This window comes from Dendronephthya gigantea, unplaced genomic scaffold (assembly GCF_004324835.1).
Source record: "Dendronephthya gigantea isolate DGI-Jeju-01 unplaced genomic scaffold, DenGig_1.0 000081F, whole genome shotgun sequence".
In the NCBI taxonomy this organism is placed as follows: domain Eukaryota; kingdom Metazoa; phylum Cnidaria; class Anthozoa; order Malacalcyonacea; family Nephtheidae; genus Dendronephthya; species Dendronephthya gigantea.
In genome coordinates this window covers 145,984-164,898 of record NW_021163091.1, presented here as the reverse complement: position 1 = coordinate 164,898, position 18,915 = coordinate 145,984, and the positions used below count along the sequence as shown (strand labels likewise).

The 18,915-nt window shown below is 38.7% G+C and overlaps 1 protein-coding gene across 1 annotated transcript; it reads right to left on the bottom strand.

Annotated features, from left to right (window-relative positions):
* Positions 1-17,234: 17,234 nt before the first annotated feature.
* On the bottom strand, positions 17,235-18,591 carry LOC114532809. The gene is made up of 4 exons (XM_028554406.1): positions 18,192-18,591; positions 17,874-17,976; positions 17,635-17,772; positions 17,235-17,550 (listed from the first exon to the last, which is right to left on the bottom strand). The coding sequence occupies exons 1-4, from the start codon at positions 18,589-18,591 to the stop codon at positions 17,235-17,237; spliced, it is 957 nt and encodes a 318-aa protein (XP_028410207.1).
* Between the last annotated feature and the right edge of the window lie 324 nt (positions 18,592-18,915).

Genomic DNA, 18,915 nt, shown 5'->3' with positions numbered 1-18,915 from the left:
CGATTGGTGGAAAATGTGCTACGCGGATTGAGTTGGAAAATATGTCTAATATACATCGATGACATAATTATATTCTCCCATTCCTTTCAGGAACATTTACAACATTTGAATTTGGTATTTTCGCGCCTTAGACAAGCAAACATTAAACTTAAGTCTACTAAAAAGCCATTTTGCATTTCCTAAAGTCAAACACTTGGGACACATAGTTTCGCGAGAAGGAATTCAGCCAGATCCAGATAAGAATCATAAGATTAGTGCAGTAAAAGACTTTCTTGTGCCAAAAAAGGTTAAGGATGTGTGTAGTTTTCTCGGCCTAGCGAACTATTATCGTCGTTTTGTGAAGGATTTTTCCAAAATTGCCAAACCGCTTACGCAATTACTCCACAAAAACGTAAAATTCGAGTGGACGGATGCGTGTCAAACGGCGTTCGATATTTTGAAGAGAGCAATAATATCAGCTCCAATTTGGTGTTACCCTGACTTCACAAAACAATTCGATTTATAAGTAGATGCAAGTTTGGATGGATTAGGAATGACCCTATGTCAAACTCAAAATAACCGGGAAGTTGTGATAGCATATGCTGGTCGTAGATTAAATTCGGCCGAGCTCTCATTCTGCTATAGAAAAAGAAGCTTTGGCGGTGATTGACGGTATGAAGAAATTTCAACCGTATTTGTATGGGCATAAGTTCACGGTGCACACAGATCATAACGCTTTAAAATGGCTTATGAGTGTCAAAGATGTCACCGGAAGATTAGCGCGATGGTCGTTATTTATCCAGCAATTTGATTTCGAAATAAAACATCGCCTAGGTATAGCCAATGGCAACGCAGACAGTCTTTCACGGCGTGCTTATTCTAGTACCTTAGCCGCTTTAAAACCTGTCTCTGCCGAGATGGCACGAATTCATGAAATGCAACAAAAAGACGCGGATTTGGCACCACATATCACATATCTCAAACCAAACTCCTCGCTTGACCTTTTAATTGAGAGGGTGTATATTCACATTAATATATACTGTAAAGACAGCCTTGCTTACAATAACTAAAAACCTCCCTAACGAAACCGAAACTAAACCCAACGCTACGGTCTATGCCACTGCATGCTCCCTGTAGCGTGCATTTCAAGAAAATAGTGCCACTAGCGACATCGAGCTGACCGCGTTGTAGATTGTAAACTTTCTATTCTCTCAATTGTTAAACGTTGGCATATTATATGGTGCATGTATATTCAACCGTAGACATTGTCGCATCGTTCTGGGCCATGCAAAAAATGTTGTAATGAAAAAATTGAAAAAGTAGGTTTGGCAGTTGAACCACCACGAAAGTCACGACGTAGAGAAAGTGCCGATTCTTCGACTTCATCGAGAGCTAGAACTGTTGGAATTTTACCTAAAATGTGCATCATATGCAAAAAGAAATACCTTTTTTACAACGACAAGGTAAAACTAATCTGTTTTCGACTTTTATATGACTATCATATTTATTGCATATGAGAATGGATGACTATTTGATCTAAAAACGTTTTTGCGTTGCCGTTGTTTTTTTCGAAATTATTCAAAGTCGGAAAAAAAATTTGTAAGCTAAACTTTATATCTTTTTAGTAGAGTTATACAGTATACTACAGCAAATGTTGTAATTTGATAGGCTACTCTAGTCGCTATCTATTCTTTAGTGCATTTTAGTATATTTTGGAATATTTCACCCTCAACTGAAACAATTAGGTTTCCCACTCGAATACAATGGGGTGACTGTTAACTCGGGCTTCAAGCTCAATTATCAACTATCACAAATTTAAAAATCTCGAGCTCATAATCTAATTGTTAAAAAGCGCCAGGACCGTAGCTAGACCCTTTAATTGAGGGGGTGTATATTCATATATTCATGTTTATATACCGTTAAGGAACAATAGCGTACAAAAGAAATCATTCGAGCATAAGACGAATATACAGGGTGTATCAAAAAAAAGGAGACCTTTAGAAATCAAGCTATTGTTAAAATTTGAATGCCTTTTCAATTGCATTTGCACATATGCTGAACCGTAGTGCATGAAATATGGATGGCATGCATGCATACATTAGAAAATGAATTGACGTTTGTACACAAGATTGTCTGCTCCTGGGAATTTGAAAATAGCTTTAATAGCATAAGGAAAAATAACGACCCAAAAATATTCAAATGACTAAGCACACTACCAGTACAAAAATGGTTCAACTGACTTCGGAGCAAAGAGTTTTTGCAGTCTTAACTTATACCCAGCCTGCCGTCATCAGAAAAGCAGTTCGCGATATGCACAAGCGTACGGTAGTTTGTGTTGAGAGAAATGGAGGCCACGTTGGAGGTCATGGTCCATGACATTCAGTTCTTTTGATGTTCAATTTATCAGTAATTTTCAATCCGGATCGAAATGTCAAGTATCTGTGTCAGATCAAGTTACATTTTAATAGGCAGAGTTTGTAAAACCGAATGCTGAGCCATTCCGGATTCAAAGTCAATTCTAACTCATGTGAACAACCCTAATACTCGCACGCAGTGTTAAAAATTAATGAACAAATATTTGTTCATGTTTTGAAGGAACAGCTAAAACAATACCACGCATACTGTTATCGCTTTTGTGCTTAGTCGTTTGTGCTTAGTCATTTGAATATTTTTGGGTCGTTATTTTTCCTTATGCTATTAAAGTTATTTTTAAATTCCCAGGAGCAGACAATCTTCTGTACAAACGTCAATTCATTTTCTAAAGGTCTCCTTTTTCTAATGTATGCATGCATGCCATCAATATTTCACGCTCTACGGTTTAGCATATCTGCAAATGCAATTGAAAACGCATTCAAATTTTAACAATAGCTTGATTTCTAAAGGTCTCCTTTTTTTGATACACCCTGTATATATGAATATTCATCCCCCGAATTAGGCTTCTAGCTACGGCCCTAAATAGCACCAGCTTTTAGAAGCCCTAAATCATATAGCAAAGTTAAACGAATATTTGCAGTGAGTAATAGACTGACAGGCTGTCGGTGGAATAGTCACGGGGTTCTTTTTTTAAGAAATCGAGAAAGAGAGTGCTTCAGGGGTTAACACAATGGGAAACAATTGATGCTGAGAAATTGCGAGAAGCAGCAGTAAAAAAAAAAGATGAGAGTATTCTGATTCATATTAAAGATAAGGACTGTGTGGCAATTGAAGTGTGCTATCATAGGACGTGCTACAAGAATTACACTCGTTTTCTTTCTTGCCAGACGTTGACAAATCGATGGATTCTGTCTACGACACCTCCTACAAATTATTCTGCAAGGAAATAATTGATGAACGAATATGCAAGAATGGTGAGATTTTCTTTCTGACGAAGTTGGTAAATATTTTTCGGAGCTATATCGATAAGTGTGGGGACCAAGAAGGTGAAGAAGGTTCAAGGTACAAAGCTTGTAACCTGAAGGACCGTCTTCAGAAGAGCCATCCGCATCTCGTTTTCCATATTCCAGGGAGAAGAAACAGAAGCACGATTGTTTTTGCTGAGGATCTTTCTGCAGGTTCTCTAGCAGAGCATTTGATGATGTCCGAGGAAGAGAGCTCTGAGGATGAAGATGACTATTCCGATGTTGAAGAAGAGAGGTACAGCGCTGGTAATTCTACGCGATATGCTGAAGAAAGTAATCATATCAAATTATACAGAACAGCTTATGTTTTAAAGAATATCATCAAGGATGTTCCTGTCTTCCATATTTGTTGACCTCCGACTGCAGATGATTTCAACAGAGAAAACGTTATTCAAACTGTTCCATCTGAACTGTTCAATTTCTTCTGCTGGATGCTTGGTCTGTCGCAAGAACCATTATCTGAATCTTTAAGGGGCTCAGTTGCTGAGAGTTATGGATGTAAAATTGATTCAATCGTCCAGGATTTAGTATATTTGTCCTCTAGAGGACAAAAACAAACTCCAAAGTCATTGTCACTTGGTATCTTGAGTAGGCAATTGACTGGATCTGCCGAAGTCATCAATGTTTTGAATTCTTTTGGCCACTGCGCATCTTACGACACAGTAATTCGCTATGAAACAGCTTTAGCAACCGTTCAATCTAACAAGCAATCTCTCGCTACAAGAGATATGATTAAGAATCAGCCCACAGTCTTGGTTTTTGACAATCAAAACTACAATGAAGAGACGAAGAGTGGTAAGGGTCAAACGCATATCGCTGCTGGTATTGCTGTGCAAAGGCAGCAATTGCACACCAATAGAAGAGAGCCAGAAGAAAATATCAGCAAAAGAAAGAGAAGCTTGGCCTTGCTAGAAGAGAGATTACCATACGAAGCAACAAGCAATCCCTCGAAGGCTAGATTTGGCGTTTGCATTATGTAAGTTGCAATCTGAAAATTCATCACCTTACTTGCCCAGTTGGACGGGATTCAATACGCTTGCACCCAGATGTTCCTGAAAGGTCTAAGATTAGCTATTCACCGATAATCGATAATCCTATTACAGAATGGTCGACAATAAATGAGATTTTACGTCAAAGTGTCATGATTGCGGATGAATTAGAAATACAGCAAGTGGTTCTGGTTGCAGACGAAGCTGTCTATGCAAAAATACAGTAAGTTCGGTGGAAAAGCGATATATACAACAACAGATGCATTGTTCGTCTTGGTGATTTCCTCACCATCATGTCATAATCAAGTTGCATCGGAAAGCGGTTCAAGAATTCCGGACTGGAGGTAATGTATCAAGCATCGTTAAACAATTTCTTATGATCTAATTAGTACATGCTAAGCATCACTACTAAATAATATTTTTTGTAAGAATGTCATTTTCATGTAATTTGATTTCCATTTCAGGATATCCTGATAATTTCTGGATTGGTGAGTTCTGGTTCGATTGACGGTGTAATGTCTGGAAAGCATTACAATAGGCCAGTGAGAGCTTTGAAAATAATGCTGGAAGCCATGGAACGTTTGAGGTTTCAGTCATTCATGAAGAGCAAGCCAAGAGTTGTCAGGTCGTTCACTTAGTTCTTTGAGTCAATGGTGAGCACTTTCCCAAATGATAACTTCATGGATTTTGTTGACAGCCCATAAATGCAGGATGTTTACAATCAGTATTCAGCATAAGTCGAAGAGAGGTGTGAAAATGATCTTATCTTTTCGTTTTGGTCATCTTTCATCGAGATGGTTCAGTTGTTGCTTTTATTTCTCCGTGGAACAAGAGCTAATGATTGGGATATGCATTTGGCATCCATACGATCAATGATACCTTGGTTTTTCGCCTATGATCGTGTAAACTACGAACGATATCTATCTGCATATTGGTTAGAAATGAATCTTTTGGATTTTACACACCCAGGTTAGCTTTTAGGTGCTATGATTTTGAGAACAGTTTACAATTGTTTATTGTCTCTCACAACTGGTACCTATCAAAAATTCCCTTTACACTGTTGCTTTGCTCTGTAATGGTTACTAATTTTTCGCCATTTCTTAGATTTAGGTGCCATTTACAGTATTACTCACAATTGGACCGTTCAAAGGCAAAGTAAATAATAATAATAATAATAATAATAATTAAAACTTATATAGCGCAAATTAACATATAAATATGATCAAATGCGCTTTACAGAAATTAATATAAACCAACCTATTTACAGAATTACATACTATTTACTAACTTATTTACATGTATAAAATATTAGCTTAAATTAATTAAACGTTAAAAGCAATCTTAAAAAAGTAAGTCTTCAGAATTTTCTTAAAACCTACAAAATTGTTAATGTTACGGATATGTAAAGGTAGTTTATTCCAGAGTGTTGGAGCAGCGGATGTGAAAGATCTATTCCCTAATGTCTTCTTAAATTTAGAACTAGGTTGATTAAGTAAAAGTCCACTATTAGATCGAAGACTGTATCTTAATTGTTCCCTAATGCTAATTAAACTACAAATGTATTCAGGCGCAAGGCCGTGGATTGCTTTAAAAGTAAGAATAACTATTTTATAGTTAACGCGGTATCTGATAGGCAGCCAATGCAGGGTATAACACAGGAGTTATGTGGTCAAATCTTGATGTTTTGCAAATTATTCTCGCGGCAGAGTTCTGTGCACGCTGTAATTTGTCCAGATGTACTGAGGGTAGGCCATAAAGGAGGCTATTGCAGTAGTCCAGACGTCCGATAACAAATGCTTGAACTAATGTTTGCGTCGATTCTTTAGATTAATATTTCCTGATGCGCCTTATGTTATTTAGATGAAAGAATAAAGCTCTGCAAGTCTTATTAATATGTTCTTGTAGGTTAAGATTGGAATCAAGCCATGTGCCCAGAGTCTTGGCCGCGCTTGTGGAATTGATTTTTAATCCACCGAAAGTTAGATGGTCAATGTTAACTTTACAAAGTTGCTTAGTTCCAACAACTAAGAACTCCGTTTTCCTTTTATTCATTTTAAGTTTATCCATAATCATCCATGTTCTTATATCATTCACACACCGTTCCATCGCATTTAATGCCCCGTCCTGACTCACTTGACTATCAGGCTTGAACGAAAGATAGAGTTCCGAATCATCAGCATATGCATGGACATCTGGAAGATGATTTTGTATGACCTGAAACAGTTTGCTGGAATAGATTGTAAATAACAGGGGTCCTAAACACGAGCCTTGTGGGACGCCTTGAGGGAGAGGGAAGCTGTTCGAAACACACCCGTCAAGGGAAATTCGTTGAGATCTATTCATTAAGTATGATATGAACCAATTTAGGACATTGCCTCTTATACCAAAGCTTGATCTTAAACGCGAGATTAGGATCTCATGGTTTACAGTGTCGAACGCCGCACTTAAGTCAAGAAACACCACTAAGGTTACATGTTTTTATGTCCATGTTTAAAAGAATATCATTATGTAGCCTTATTAAAGCTGTTTCGGTGCTGTGTCCTTGGCGGTATGCTGTCTGTAGTATGGGATAAAGATCGAACCGCATCATGTGATTGTGCATTTGGTCAAAGACAGCACGTTCTGTCAATTTGGATATAAACTGCAAATTACTAATCGGGCGGAGGTTGCAAAATTCCGAATTTAAATTATCCTTCTTCAAAAGAGGATTCACGGGAGCCTCCTTCCAATCATCCGCAAACCTACCAGATGACAATGATAGGTTAATTAACCAAACACGTGATTACAGGCAAAAGCTCGTCAAGGCACTTGACTACCAGTGATGTTGGCATGGGATCTAATAAACAGGACTTTTTAGCTGACTTTTGGACAAGCGAGTTTACGTCATCTTCAGTAAGAAGTTGGAAATCACTGAATATTTGAGTGTCATCTACTTCAAAATCTTTAGAAACAGCGTCACGAACACCTGTATTCAGCTGGGCATCAAAAACCTCAATATCCGAACAAATAGCTTCGATTTTATTCACAAAATATCCGCCAATATCATTGACCAAGGCTACCTTGTCACGGTATTGAGGGAAAGACACATCATTCCTCTTACCTAAAAGTTTCTTTGCCGCCTTAAACAATCGACCTTGATCATTGCTATTCTCTTCAATGAAGTTCCTATAGAACTCCTGTCTGGCCTGGTTCATAATATAAGTAACATAGTTTTTCAGATCTTCTTAAAGTCAATGTGATCAATATCCGATTTTGTTCTCCTCCATTTTCTCTCTGCTTCTCTTCTCAATCGTTTAGCAGCATTGATATTATCATTGTACCAACGCACAGTAGGTCTGACTACAATGTTATTGGTCTTCAATGGGGCATGACGGTTTATGACTTCAGAAAGTGTATTATTGTAATTCTTAACAAGGTCATTAAGATCAAGATGTTGGTTATTATGTGAATCACTACATAACGTAGATCCAGCTAGATCCTTTCGTAAGGAATCCAAATTCACCAATTTAATGTTCCTATAATTTATTTTTTTTCATAGTCAAAGCAGGTTTAGGCCCAAGTAGGTTGCACAAGACTGACGCATGATCAGATATGTGGCGATCAACATATGGTGGGTCTCGTATGATGTTATCCGATAGGCGTGTAATTATTAGGTCCAATATGTGGCCATCGACATGAGTGGACTGTACTACGTGCTGTTCAAGAATCGAGAAACTTCCGCGTTTCAAGTTGGTCAACAGCATCCATTTGTATATTAAAATCTCCGGTAATCACCAGTTGCTCCTTGCACAAAAGGAAAGTTTCCATGTAATTTACAAACTCTGTGAAGAAAACAGAAGTTGTTACTTTGTGCTCGTCAGAGTATGGTGGACGGTAGATATTGACAACTCGAAGAACATAGGATGAGGAGTAAGTCACAATCCACTCAGCATACTCAAATGAGTCCTTTTCCCCAGCCTCAACTGTTTTGACCTGAAGTGATTCACGATATAACAAACCAATTCCACCACCACGCCGCCCAGTGCGAGGATGATCAATAATTTTAAAACCTTCAGGACAGAGTTCAGCCCGCACAGCCTCATCATCCGTTTTTAACCAAGTCTCAGTAATTGCGTAGAGATCGGCATTGCAATCACGTACATAATCCCTAAGATCTCCAGTTTTATTCCTCACTGATCGTGCATTGAAAATGCATAATAACATCGAGTTCCGGTGGCAAACATTGAGTAGAGGCAAAAAGTTACATTAAGTAGGTTTCCTATACACCTACGTGAATTTGATGAATCAATAACATTTCTTGATCTGTTCTTTGTAGGAGCACTTTGCATATTATGCTGCGTTGACAGTTGAGCCCAGCCTGTGCTGGGACAATGACGTCGATTAATTGTCAAAGGTCCTGGATTTGTTTGAATGTCACCACAAATAATAAGCAGATTCAACGTTGCCACACTATTTGAATAATATCTAACGGGGCCCCCCAAACGCTTAGTCCCCCTCTTTGTGTGTTTCTTGACATGTTTATGTAACCAAGTATTTAACGATTGTGCTCCAATTTCCAAGTTGGTATCTGCTATTGTGTCATAGCGATGTTTACAACGTAAGAATACGCAAAAATCCTGATAAAATATTATGCAAATCTGAACTAAACGTGTTTAGCTTGGTTGAACACCGTTTGATAACAGAAAATCAAGAAGCCAGTCCGTTGTATTACTTGATCACTTCGAGAACTTCCAATTCTATTTTCCAGGGCACATTCTGCTAACATCGAATAACCCCAACCAGGCAATTCACGGCTAAAAGCGACTTTCTGTAAGCCAGCAAATGTAGTAAAACAAACTAGCAGAGTCTCGTCCCGTTCAACATGACTAAGCAACATGCCCGAATCAGCAAGTGCTGAAATTCTCCCTTAGATTCATAACTTTTCCTTCCAAACAGTAGATCCGATATTACACATGTTTGATGAGACAAAGAACAGTCAAATCCAAGTACTTCAAAACGGACAGAAATACCTTTGCCAGACTGTTCGTAATTGGCCAGAAAAGATCAATCGATGTGAGACAAATGCTTTCCTTTTGCCTTGGTCTTTACCCTCTGTTATTAGCGACCATTACTGGAGGCATTTGCAAGACGACTAAAGCAAGGTTGGTTCAATCATTTCAAACAGAATTCACTGATTGCATTGTTGATGATATTCCTGATGCCAGTTCCGTCCTTATTGATGCCATGGCGGTTCTTCAATCTACAGTACTTGTGCCCGAAACCTATGGAGAACTTGCTCAAGATATTCTTTTCAGAGTACTAGCCGTAGCCCGCAAGTTCAAGGCGTCACGTGTTGACTTCGTGAGTGATCGTTATCCTGCGTGAAGCATACAGAATGCAGAAAGAGAAAAGAGAGCAACCCAGGGCGAATGCAGTGTTCGTATCTATTCAAAAGACCAAAAAGTTTGCAAGCCGTGAAAGAAATTTCTATCAAACGGCAAAAATAAAGAAAATCTGATAGCCTTTTTCCTGGATACATGGTCGAACATGGAGGGGCACCATTTAGGTGAACTTGAACTAATCGTCACAACTGGGTCCAAATGAACAAAATTGTCGAGCACTGCTGAGATTTTACACCATGATAAAGTCATCGATTTATCGAGCTGCGATCACGAAGAAGCTGACACGAGGTTGATGCTCCATGCGGCACATGCAGCTAGTTGTGGTCACGAAACCATTGTCATCAAGTCGCCAGACACAGACGTCGTTGTTTTGGGACTGTACTCAATGATTTTTCTTCGAGAAACATCTATATTCTTTTACACTGGTTCTGGTGAACACAGTAGAATAATATCGCTTGATGTGATCTCATCTTTAATACCACTTGAGCTTAGTTTGGCTTTACCTGGACTCCATGCATATACTGGTAGGTATACTCATTGCAAGTTGCCTCAACTCTTACGTTATCGTCAACATATTACACTTTATATTTATTTCAATTTAGGTTGCTATTATACCAGTTCGTTTTTTGGAAAGTGGAAAGCAAAGGCCAAGCTAGCTCGATCAAATGAACAATTTCTGCATGCGTTTTCAGACTGAGATGGGATCCACAGAAAAGGCTGGTGATGAACTAGCCAACACACTTGACAAGTTTACGTGTTGTCTTTTTGGTGATTTGAAAGCCCAAACCTATTCACCCAGGGAAAATTTGGTGAAGATTGTTTGCCTCCAAATAAAGATGCCCTTGCTTTGCATATCGACCGTTATAACTACGTCTCATTCATTTGGCACCGCTGTCTGAGTCGAGAGATGCAAATGTCCGCTAGCTGCAAATGCAAAGCCGGTTGCAAAACCAAGAGGTGTGGCTGCAAGAAGGAAGACTTGGAATGCACAGAGCTATGCTCGTGTTCTGATTGCCAAAATCAGAAGTATCCCACAGTCGATGAAGATGACGACGATGATTTTTATCAGGAGAACATTGAAATTGACGATATTGACATAGAATGATTATCATGCAATAACATCTAATCAAATTATTTGTATGGATGTGAGATACCAGTCAAAAAAAGAAAGTTCTTTCCACTGTTGCGTTTTGCATAAGCAGGTACATGCACGGAACAATCTAAACTTGGACAAAAGCTTATTACATATAAACCGACAGAATCAACCGACGGTTCTTATAATGATTTGTCAATCAATGGCATTTGTTTCTTATAATAATTTAGCATCTATTCACGATCGGAAAGTACAGCTACAAAAAAAATCAATGCAATGGTTAACCTAGCTTTTGACTTTATATAGGCTTATAAAAACGCGAATTCATGAAGAAAAACACATGCAATATGCTACACGATCGAGTCCATTCCAAAACGATTAGCACAGCATGAGCAACAACAAAAAAACAAACAATAAAAGTCGTGAGATGAGCGACACCCAGTCTGCCTCAGATTTACTGTCCGAAAAATAAGGTTGGTACGGTCAACAATTAAAAATGCAACATTTACCAAAAATGCCTATTCAGCATTTTTTCAAAACTTAGGCCTCGAATATTTCCGTAGCATTTCATCATACGTGATTACAATAATATAGGTCTTTTGTCCATTTGTGATGCTCCTTTTGACAATATCGTCAAATTTTCGAATTTTCAAAATTTTAAGTTTTCTCATCTATTGATGACGTCATACATACATAAAAGCAATTTTCTCGATACTTGCAGGTTTGCCAAACTACAACATTGGTGTTTTACCATGAATATAGATCCAATTAACGTATAATGCATTCAAAATATTGCCTCCGTGAGGGGAAAACGAAACTTGCTTTCTAGCTTCATTCTGGTAAGTGGCTGATGGCCTATATTGCTACTAGACAGCGGGATATCGCTTAGGCATGTAGGACGCGAACACGACGATGGCAGCTATCAATACAATGCTTCATTGAAAAGAAATGAATTATTAAATACCTGTGTGACGTTTAGACGTGATCTACGTTCTGTTTACAACGGCAAAACGTCGTTTATTACGTTCTATGTAGAACGTCTGCATTTCAGGAAACAGTGAGCGCTACCTCGAATTAGGCTCTGTAGAATTTTCCCTAAACGTAAACACAATGTTTTCAACGTCTTATATCTCATTAAATTGGTACAGTTGATTATCCCCGAGCCGGCGTGAAGCATCGGATGAGGTACTAATTCCGCCCGGAGATTTTAATTACGCCCGGGAATGCAAATGCGAAATGAAAGTTGTCCGCCATTATGTCATGGACGTTGGGCATTTTTGTAAGTTATGCCCATGCGTGAGTTTAAGACGAGTTAAAATTGGTAACTAGCAAACGTTTAGAAACGTGCGATTGGCTAAATTAAAATTTGGGTCACGTCAGCATAACTGATATTTTGAATTATAAAACTTTCATAACATTTTTATAACATCTATCATAACATTTACCACGTCGTCGTCGTGTTGCCGTCCTACATGCTTAGGTTTTAAATCTCGATGCGAAATATCCGGCATGTCATGTAGAACTTTCAGGCGCATTTATAGATTTAAATTTGTACACATATTAAAATCGTATGGCTAGCTAATGAAAATATATTTGGAAATAACTTGGAATGCAGTTGACCTGAAGTTTGGACTTTGTCAACCAGTTTAGGGGAGTCGTCGACGACAACTTGCCTATGGGGTTTTTATTTGCTCCTTAATCTTTTTCGCGCGATTCCGCGTTTTATCCCCATTTGCGGAATCCGCGTTTTATCCCCATTTGCGAAATTCGCTTCCGGAATCCGCTTCCGCCATCCTGTTCCGTATTCCGTTTCCGCGTTTTTGCATGCTATGCTAATATTTTGGTGATCATTGACTGTGAAAACAATGAATTTCTAAAGAAATGAATAATGATAATAACATAAAATTTGCATAGCATGACTAAATCGTCACGCTGGCTACGCCACTGGTCGGGTGTATACTAATGATTAATATAACTAAGCAACAGCCTGCAAGGTTCAGTTAACTGAAGATACTGAACCTTAAATAAGGCGTTTTTAACGCGAAGTATGCGCTTTCCTCTTCTTATTTTCATAAGAGCAATTTAAAAGCAATCCTAAGCCATGATATGATTCAAACTATTAATCCTTTTTCAAGATATCTTCGTTTTCGAAATTTCGGCTAAAACCTATTGTATTCTGATGCGCTTATAGCTGTCAGCAGATTTGAATAGCTGCTGGTGTTGGTAACGTTTTTGTCACTGCGTTAAGCCGGTTTTCCACTACCGATATTTTCGCGCGAAACGACATTTTACTTTTGTTCCAGAGCTATCAACTACAACCATCTAGAACAAATTGCTCAAATACAAAGGAATAAAGTCGCTTCGCGCGAAAATTATCGTTAGTGGAAAACCGGCTTTAGTGACACATACTCGATTGATTAGCGTTCAGGGGCCAGTTGTTCAATGCTGGGTTAGCGCTACCACTGTTTTGGCTTAAAAGTGCCTCTGAACCGCTGATCATTTTAAAAACTCTCTTATTGCGTAGAGTATGGGGGGGGGGGAAGTGGTGGGTGGGGGCTGAGGGGCTGAAGCTCCCCGGATAGCAGTATTCTAATTTTAGGCGGCGATATTGTTGTGACTCATTAGTTATTCACACAGGGATTTAAAGTGAAAGAGAAACAAACAGTGACTAATTTGTATTCATGGGGTACGTCACGTTTCGTATAATCAGGATTCCGCGACTCTTTTAAATCGTACATCAGCAATACCACCCTACAATTACACAATAAGAATGGTCACATCAAGATGGCTGCAATTATAGCTCAATTTTTATGTATACCAGATGCGCAATCCAGCATTTTTCAGAACAGTGGCGCAAACCAATACGCCCGCAATTTGCTGACCAGCGCACACGAACTGCTATGCAATTTCCCATACCTGAGACACGTGTCTAACAACACAACACTTCGTTGTTGGTATTAACGGAAGCCGAAGTTAGCAATCTGCGAACGGGTTTTTCGGAAAAGATCAGTTGAGAATATTTTCCACAGGTAAGATTTAACATTTTAATCTGGACCTGTCACTAAATGTTGGTAAATTTAAATCATTTAAATTATTGAAATCATAAATCAAATGTGAACCTCGCTTCGAAAGAGGAAATCGAAAGTGATAATGAAAGAAAGGTACTTCGTAACTCGGTGCTATTTGTTACGATCTTATGCTGTAATGTACTATTATTCATATTTGTTTTTGAACATTTGAAATTCTCTTCATGGTGTTTTTGAATATATTTTTTTCGCAGAGTTCATCTGTTCTTGTGAATACATAATAAACCGATATGCTACAGCTAAGATAGGCAAGCTTTAACAAGAGGAATACTAAAACTGAAAAAAAATTCAGTTGTGAAAATGCGGATGAATGCAGTAACAAGAATCGTCAATTCAAATATGCCGTAAAAAAACCTCGCTTGTAATAATTAAAAATTTGAAAAGTGAAACCTAAATGTCGCTACATACGCCATTGCATACGTCTGTTAGGGACGCGCTCGCAAAACAAATATCTCATACGAGACAAAAGTTGTCATTAAAATGTTTTCCTACGAGTGTCGCCATACGACGCCTACATGTGAGGGATGTTTGTAAAAACTGTTTTATCATATATATATAACGTAAATGGAACGGCATTATGAGCAAGATATCGGAGGTTCGTAGTATAATTGCATCGTTTTATTATGAGAACACAACGAAGCTATGCATTTTTCAAAGAAATCTTGTGTTAATCCCAAAGAATCTTACAATCAAGGTTAAAACACAACGTACACCTTACTTTGTATATAGGCCGTTTGCTGAGACAGCAAAATGTGCCTAGAAATCGATTTATGAAAAGCATGCCGTGGAACTGAACAAAATGCACATAGCTTACCTTTTAAAAACACCCTGAGTCCGAATCTGAAAAGTTCCCGCTCTTCCGACCTGCAGTTTTTTCACAAAATACATTTTAAATGTCACTCCTTCGAGATTTTTAAAATGAACAAGCGCCTTTTTGAATTTGTGATCGTGTAATTTTCCATCGTTCAGAATACTAAATTTTCCGTTCCAGTCTCTCGAATTCGCGGTAAATTGTCATCGTAGGCTATGGACTTTGCTCGAATATAAATAGTTCCAATCCATACACACCGGACGCGATTTCACAACGCGACGCGATTTTTTAGTTCTTGAAAGTTAATTGAATAGCCAATGAGAGCAAATTTTGAAAGATATGTAGACCAGATAACTCAAAATATTGTGGCGCTTCTGGAAAATTCAAACTAGGATCAATTTAAAGTTGATCGTCGCGTCGCGTTGTCGAATGGTGGAGATGTCGTCTATTTGCGATTTAGCACATAAAATGGATTGCAACAGCAGTATCCCATTCTGATTGTGTCACTTTATGAATATCTTTAGAAGTTGACTGTTTTAAAGACTGTTGACTCTTTACTGTTCATCCTCACTGTCCTCATCCGAGCTGTGATCGTCACAGGAGCTAAAAGTGTCGGAATCTTCATAGCACTCGCTTTCGTCATGGCTTTCGCTATAGCGGTTTTTGCAATCGTGGCATTGGCATACATCCGTACACTTCAGCGATGCCTTCAAACAGGAACATCTTCTATTTTCACAACCCTTCGTACACTTGCAGTTTACAAATTCTAAGATTGAGTCTGGGGCTGCAGGAATGGTCATCCAAGCAATTTCTACGTTTCCTTCACCATCTACTTTCCAGCCGTGGTTGTAAAATGTAGGAAGATGAAGCATTGGTTGCGTAGCATGTCGCCAGATGTAACATTGGAAATTGGCTCTGAGAGCGTGCTGGTCGAGAGAATCTTGGTTAGGCGGCAACAATTCTTCCTCGTATTTCCCTCTTTTAAATAATTGGTAACGCGCAGTATTGACGTCCGAGCATTCGTCATAACCATAGAGATGGCATACATACCTTGATAATTCCTGTTTAAGTGCATCAGATAGTACTATTTCCCTCCCAAGATTTTCGAATGTAGTGGCGTGCACCACTTTCATTTTGGCAATCTTCAATGCACTTATCTTGCCTTTGCCGTAAAAGGAACTTGTGGTATCACAACCTGTAAAAGCAAAAATGTAAGCTAAGCTATAAGCTAGCATATTAACAAAGTCATGATCCAAAATAGTAGTTACCAAGCTAAAGCGGAAAGCAGGGGCTCAGTACATATTCCAATGTTACCTCTTCGTTCACTGCGTGCGCAAATGTGAACGTAACGTTGTATAGTAAGTGAGGTTTAAAAGAAAAAGTACAGATTTAAGGCCATTCTAAATATTATAACATTTAGTACAAACCCGTAAACGCATGAAGACCTAACAAAGACCTACACCATTGGTCTCCAAGAGATTGCCTCACATTGCTGAGGGAGATTATTCGTCGTCCATGTCCTACACGTGAAAATATCAGCATCGATGTCCAAAGAGGCATTAAGTGCAATAACGAAAACATCCGTATCAGGACTTTTGATCAGAATGTTAGGGAAATGTTGAGAGGCATGTCTTGCATGGGTTATCATTCGTGTATCGGCTTCTTCGTGATCACAGGAGAGCTCTAACACCTCAGTGCACGTCAGCTGTTCGTTTGATTCAATAAAGCTATGGCATTTTTCTTCGTGTGAAAGGACCACTTGAATGCCTCTTAGCAGTCGCGGTTTGGCGTTCTTCCAGCACGTGAAAAGGAATTTCATTAATTCTTCTTTGTTTTCACCACATGACATAAATTTTTCCACTGTCGAGGAACTTTCTGCTGCTCACTGTATATTCTAACCACTTGCACTCCGCCAGCTGCTCGCCTGTTCCTCTCTAAGTTCTTAATGCTTTCACGCGGATATCGATCACAAACAAAATCTACGCGTTTGCAGTTCGAATATACGGCAGAGTTGACAACCTTCACAAGTAGTTGCGTTGCCAATTCACCGAATGTTTCTGGTATTGGAGTTAATGTTTGCAACATTGCCATTGCATCTAAAACGCAGGCCTTCTCCGTGATGGGTAACTCGCTGACTGTAGCTTCTTCTACTTGCTCTTCAACTGCGTGCAACAGCTTTGCCTTCGATGTTTTAACAATATCTCCTTCATGTGTTGCCAAAGAAGCGGGGAATGGACGAAGAGAATATTTCAGAACATTATCCATTTGTAGATTACGACTTTTGGCAATTAACAGCATTTTCGTGAAAAGGATTTTCGAATTCTTCATTGCTACAAGTTCTCCTTTCTTATTCTTACTCACCACCTTTCTTGCCTGCAAATATATGACGTAACCGGCATCAGAACGAGGGCTGCCTTTTGGCGGAGGAAACAGAATGACAATTGACGAGTACAATATACACGTGTTGCATTACGAGTTGTAAAAATAACCGTAGAAATTACAATATAAATAACATAAAACTACCTAGAGAAGAAAATGTTTCCAACTTTGTTTTCTTTATAGATTCGTAAATATTGGGCATTTCTCCAACAATTTTAGACTTCATGAAATCGTCCGCGGCGAATTTCCCCTTTTCAAGCATTCTTTTCATGTCTTCGGCAATCGCAGCGGTGGCAACTGATCCACTGGCCAAATGTACCAATTCATCTTTATCATTGTCGAATGGATTGATCATTGACTCCACCGTTTTAATGACCTCCATCACCGCCTTATCGTCCGCTGCCATCCTTGTCCGGTCTAAATCCTTTCTACTCCTATACGATAACGCAGGGAAAAGATTAGTTTCATATGAACTTCGGTGGAAATAACTTCAAAAACTCAACCTTGCAAGATTTTACCTTGCAACTTCAGAGATGTTTGCCATGGCTTCACACTGTCTTGTTATAGCACTTCTTTCTGCTTGCCCCATCAACCAACGATGTACTGCTCCTCTGTTCAACGTTTTCCCGATCAATCCACCTTTCATTTTAGAATCTCTGAAAAAAACAAAATGCTATTCGTATAGAAATGTTATAGTCAATTGAATAAACTTCTGAACTTAAAGCCTTCTAGTTAATTTACTTAATGCGTAATTAACCTGTTTAAAGTTTGCTCAATCGTCTGGTCGCAAGCAATGCTGGAAAATGAGTAGTTTTCTTGTCTCTGAACAGTCCAATTTTGAGAAATGTTAACAGCGACGTCTAAACAAAAAGTATAATTAAAGTGTAGACATTAGTATAAGATGAGGAAAAATTTGATATTCTATGCACCATTAAGAAAGCAAAATGGACACGTGTTTGAATATAGGGGAAATTACTTGCTATGTTTAGTCACGTTTCCCTTAGTTTAATCTTTAAAAATTGACTTGTTCTCGCATTTTAAAAAATATGAATATGAGGTTAACTGTTTTACGTACATGGATGAGTGATTTCGAGACACATCATTTCCAACCAATAACACGAAGCATATCTGGAATAATTCACGCGATCTGTCGCGAAGAACCATGGAATCATCGACTTTAGCGAACTTAGGTGTAGAGACCAGTCGGTGGTTCTTGTTGCCCGAATGTAAAGTAGTAATAATTGCACCATTTCGATGTAATGCGACCAGAACGAAAACAATGGATTCTCCTCGCAACGTTTCTGAACAAATAGGTCGTACATCATTTTCGCTTCCGTAACGTTGTTGCCGCTGCTGATGTCCAAAAAGTTATCTCTTTCTGGATCATCTTCCATGATACGATTGATTGACTCGAGCAGAACTTTCTCGGTGGTTGTCAAAGATTTCTCAAATGCTTGTAGCCGCAATCTTTCCATTGCCTCAAAGATGATCTTGTGTGCTCGTATGGAACGGTTTAATGCTTTCCAGTCAAGACACCTTTTAATGATCCTGGTGCTACAACTTCCGATTCGATCATGATATCCTAAAAATATATTCGCAATTAAATGTACAGCACAGAAGAGCCCGTGTTGGGATTGGCTTGTAAAAGCGAATTGAGATGATCAGCACTTATGACTTTTCCCTTGATTCGAAATGTTTATCTATCAGACATTGTCTTAGTGGCGTAGCCAGCTCGATAATTGGGGGGCTCCATAAAAACAATCGATTTCAAAAGAAATTAATAATGCAAACACGAATAT

Excerpts from the sequence above, each read along its gene's own strand:
- LOC114532809 (XM_028554406.1), bottom strand. The coding sequence starts at position 18,591 with ATGGAAAGATTGCGGCTACAAGCATTTGAGAAATCTTTGACAACCACC. Across the intron at positions 17,977-18,191 it reads TCTCGAAATCACTCATCCAT|ACGTCGCTGTTAACATTTCT; the intron begins GTACGTAAAACA and ends CTTTTTGTTTAG. Across the intron at positions 17,551-17,634 it reads AACATCTCTGAAGTTGCAAG|GAGTAGAAAGGATTTAGACC; the intron begins GTAAAATCTTGC and ends GTTATCGTATAG.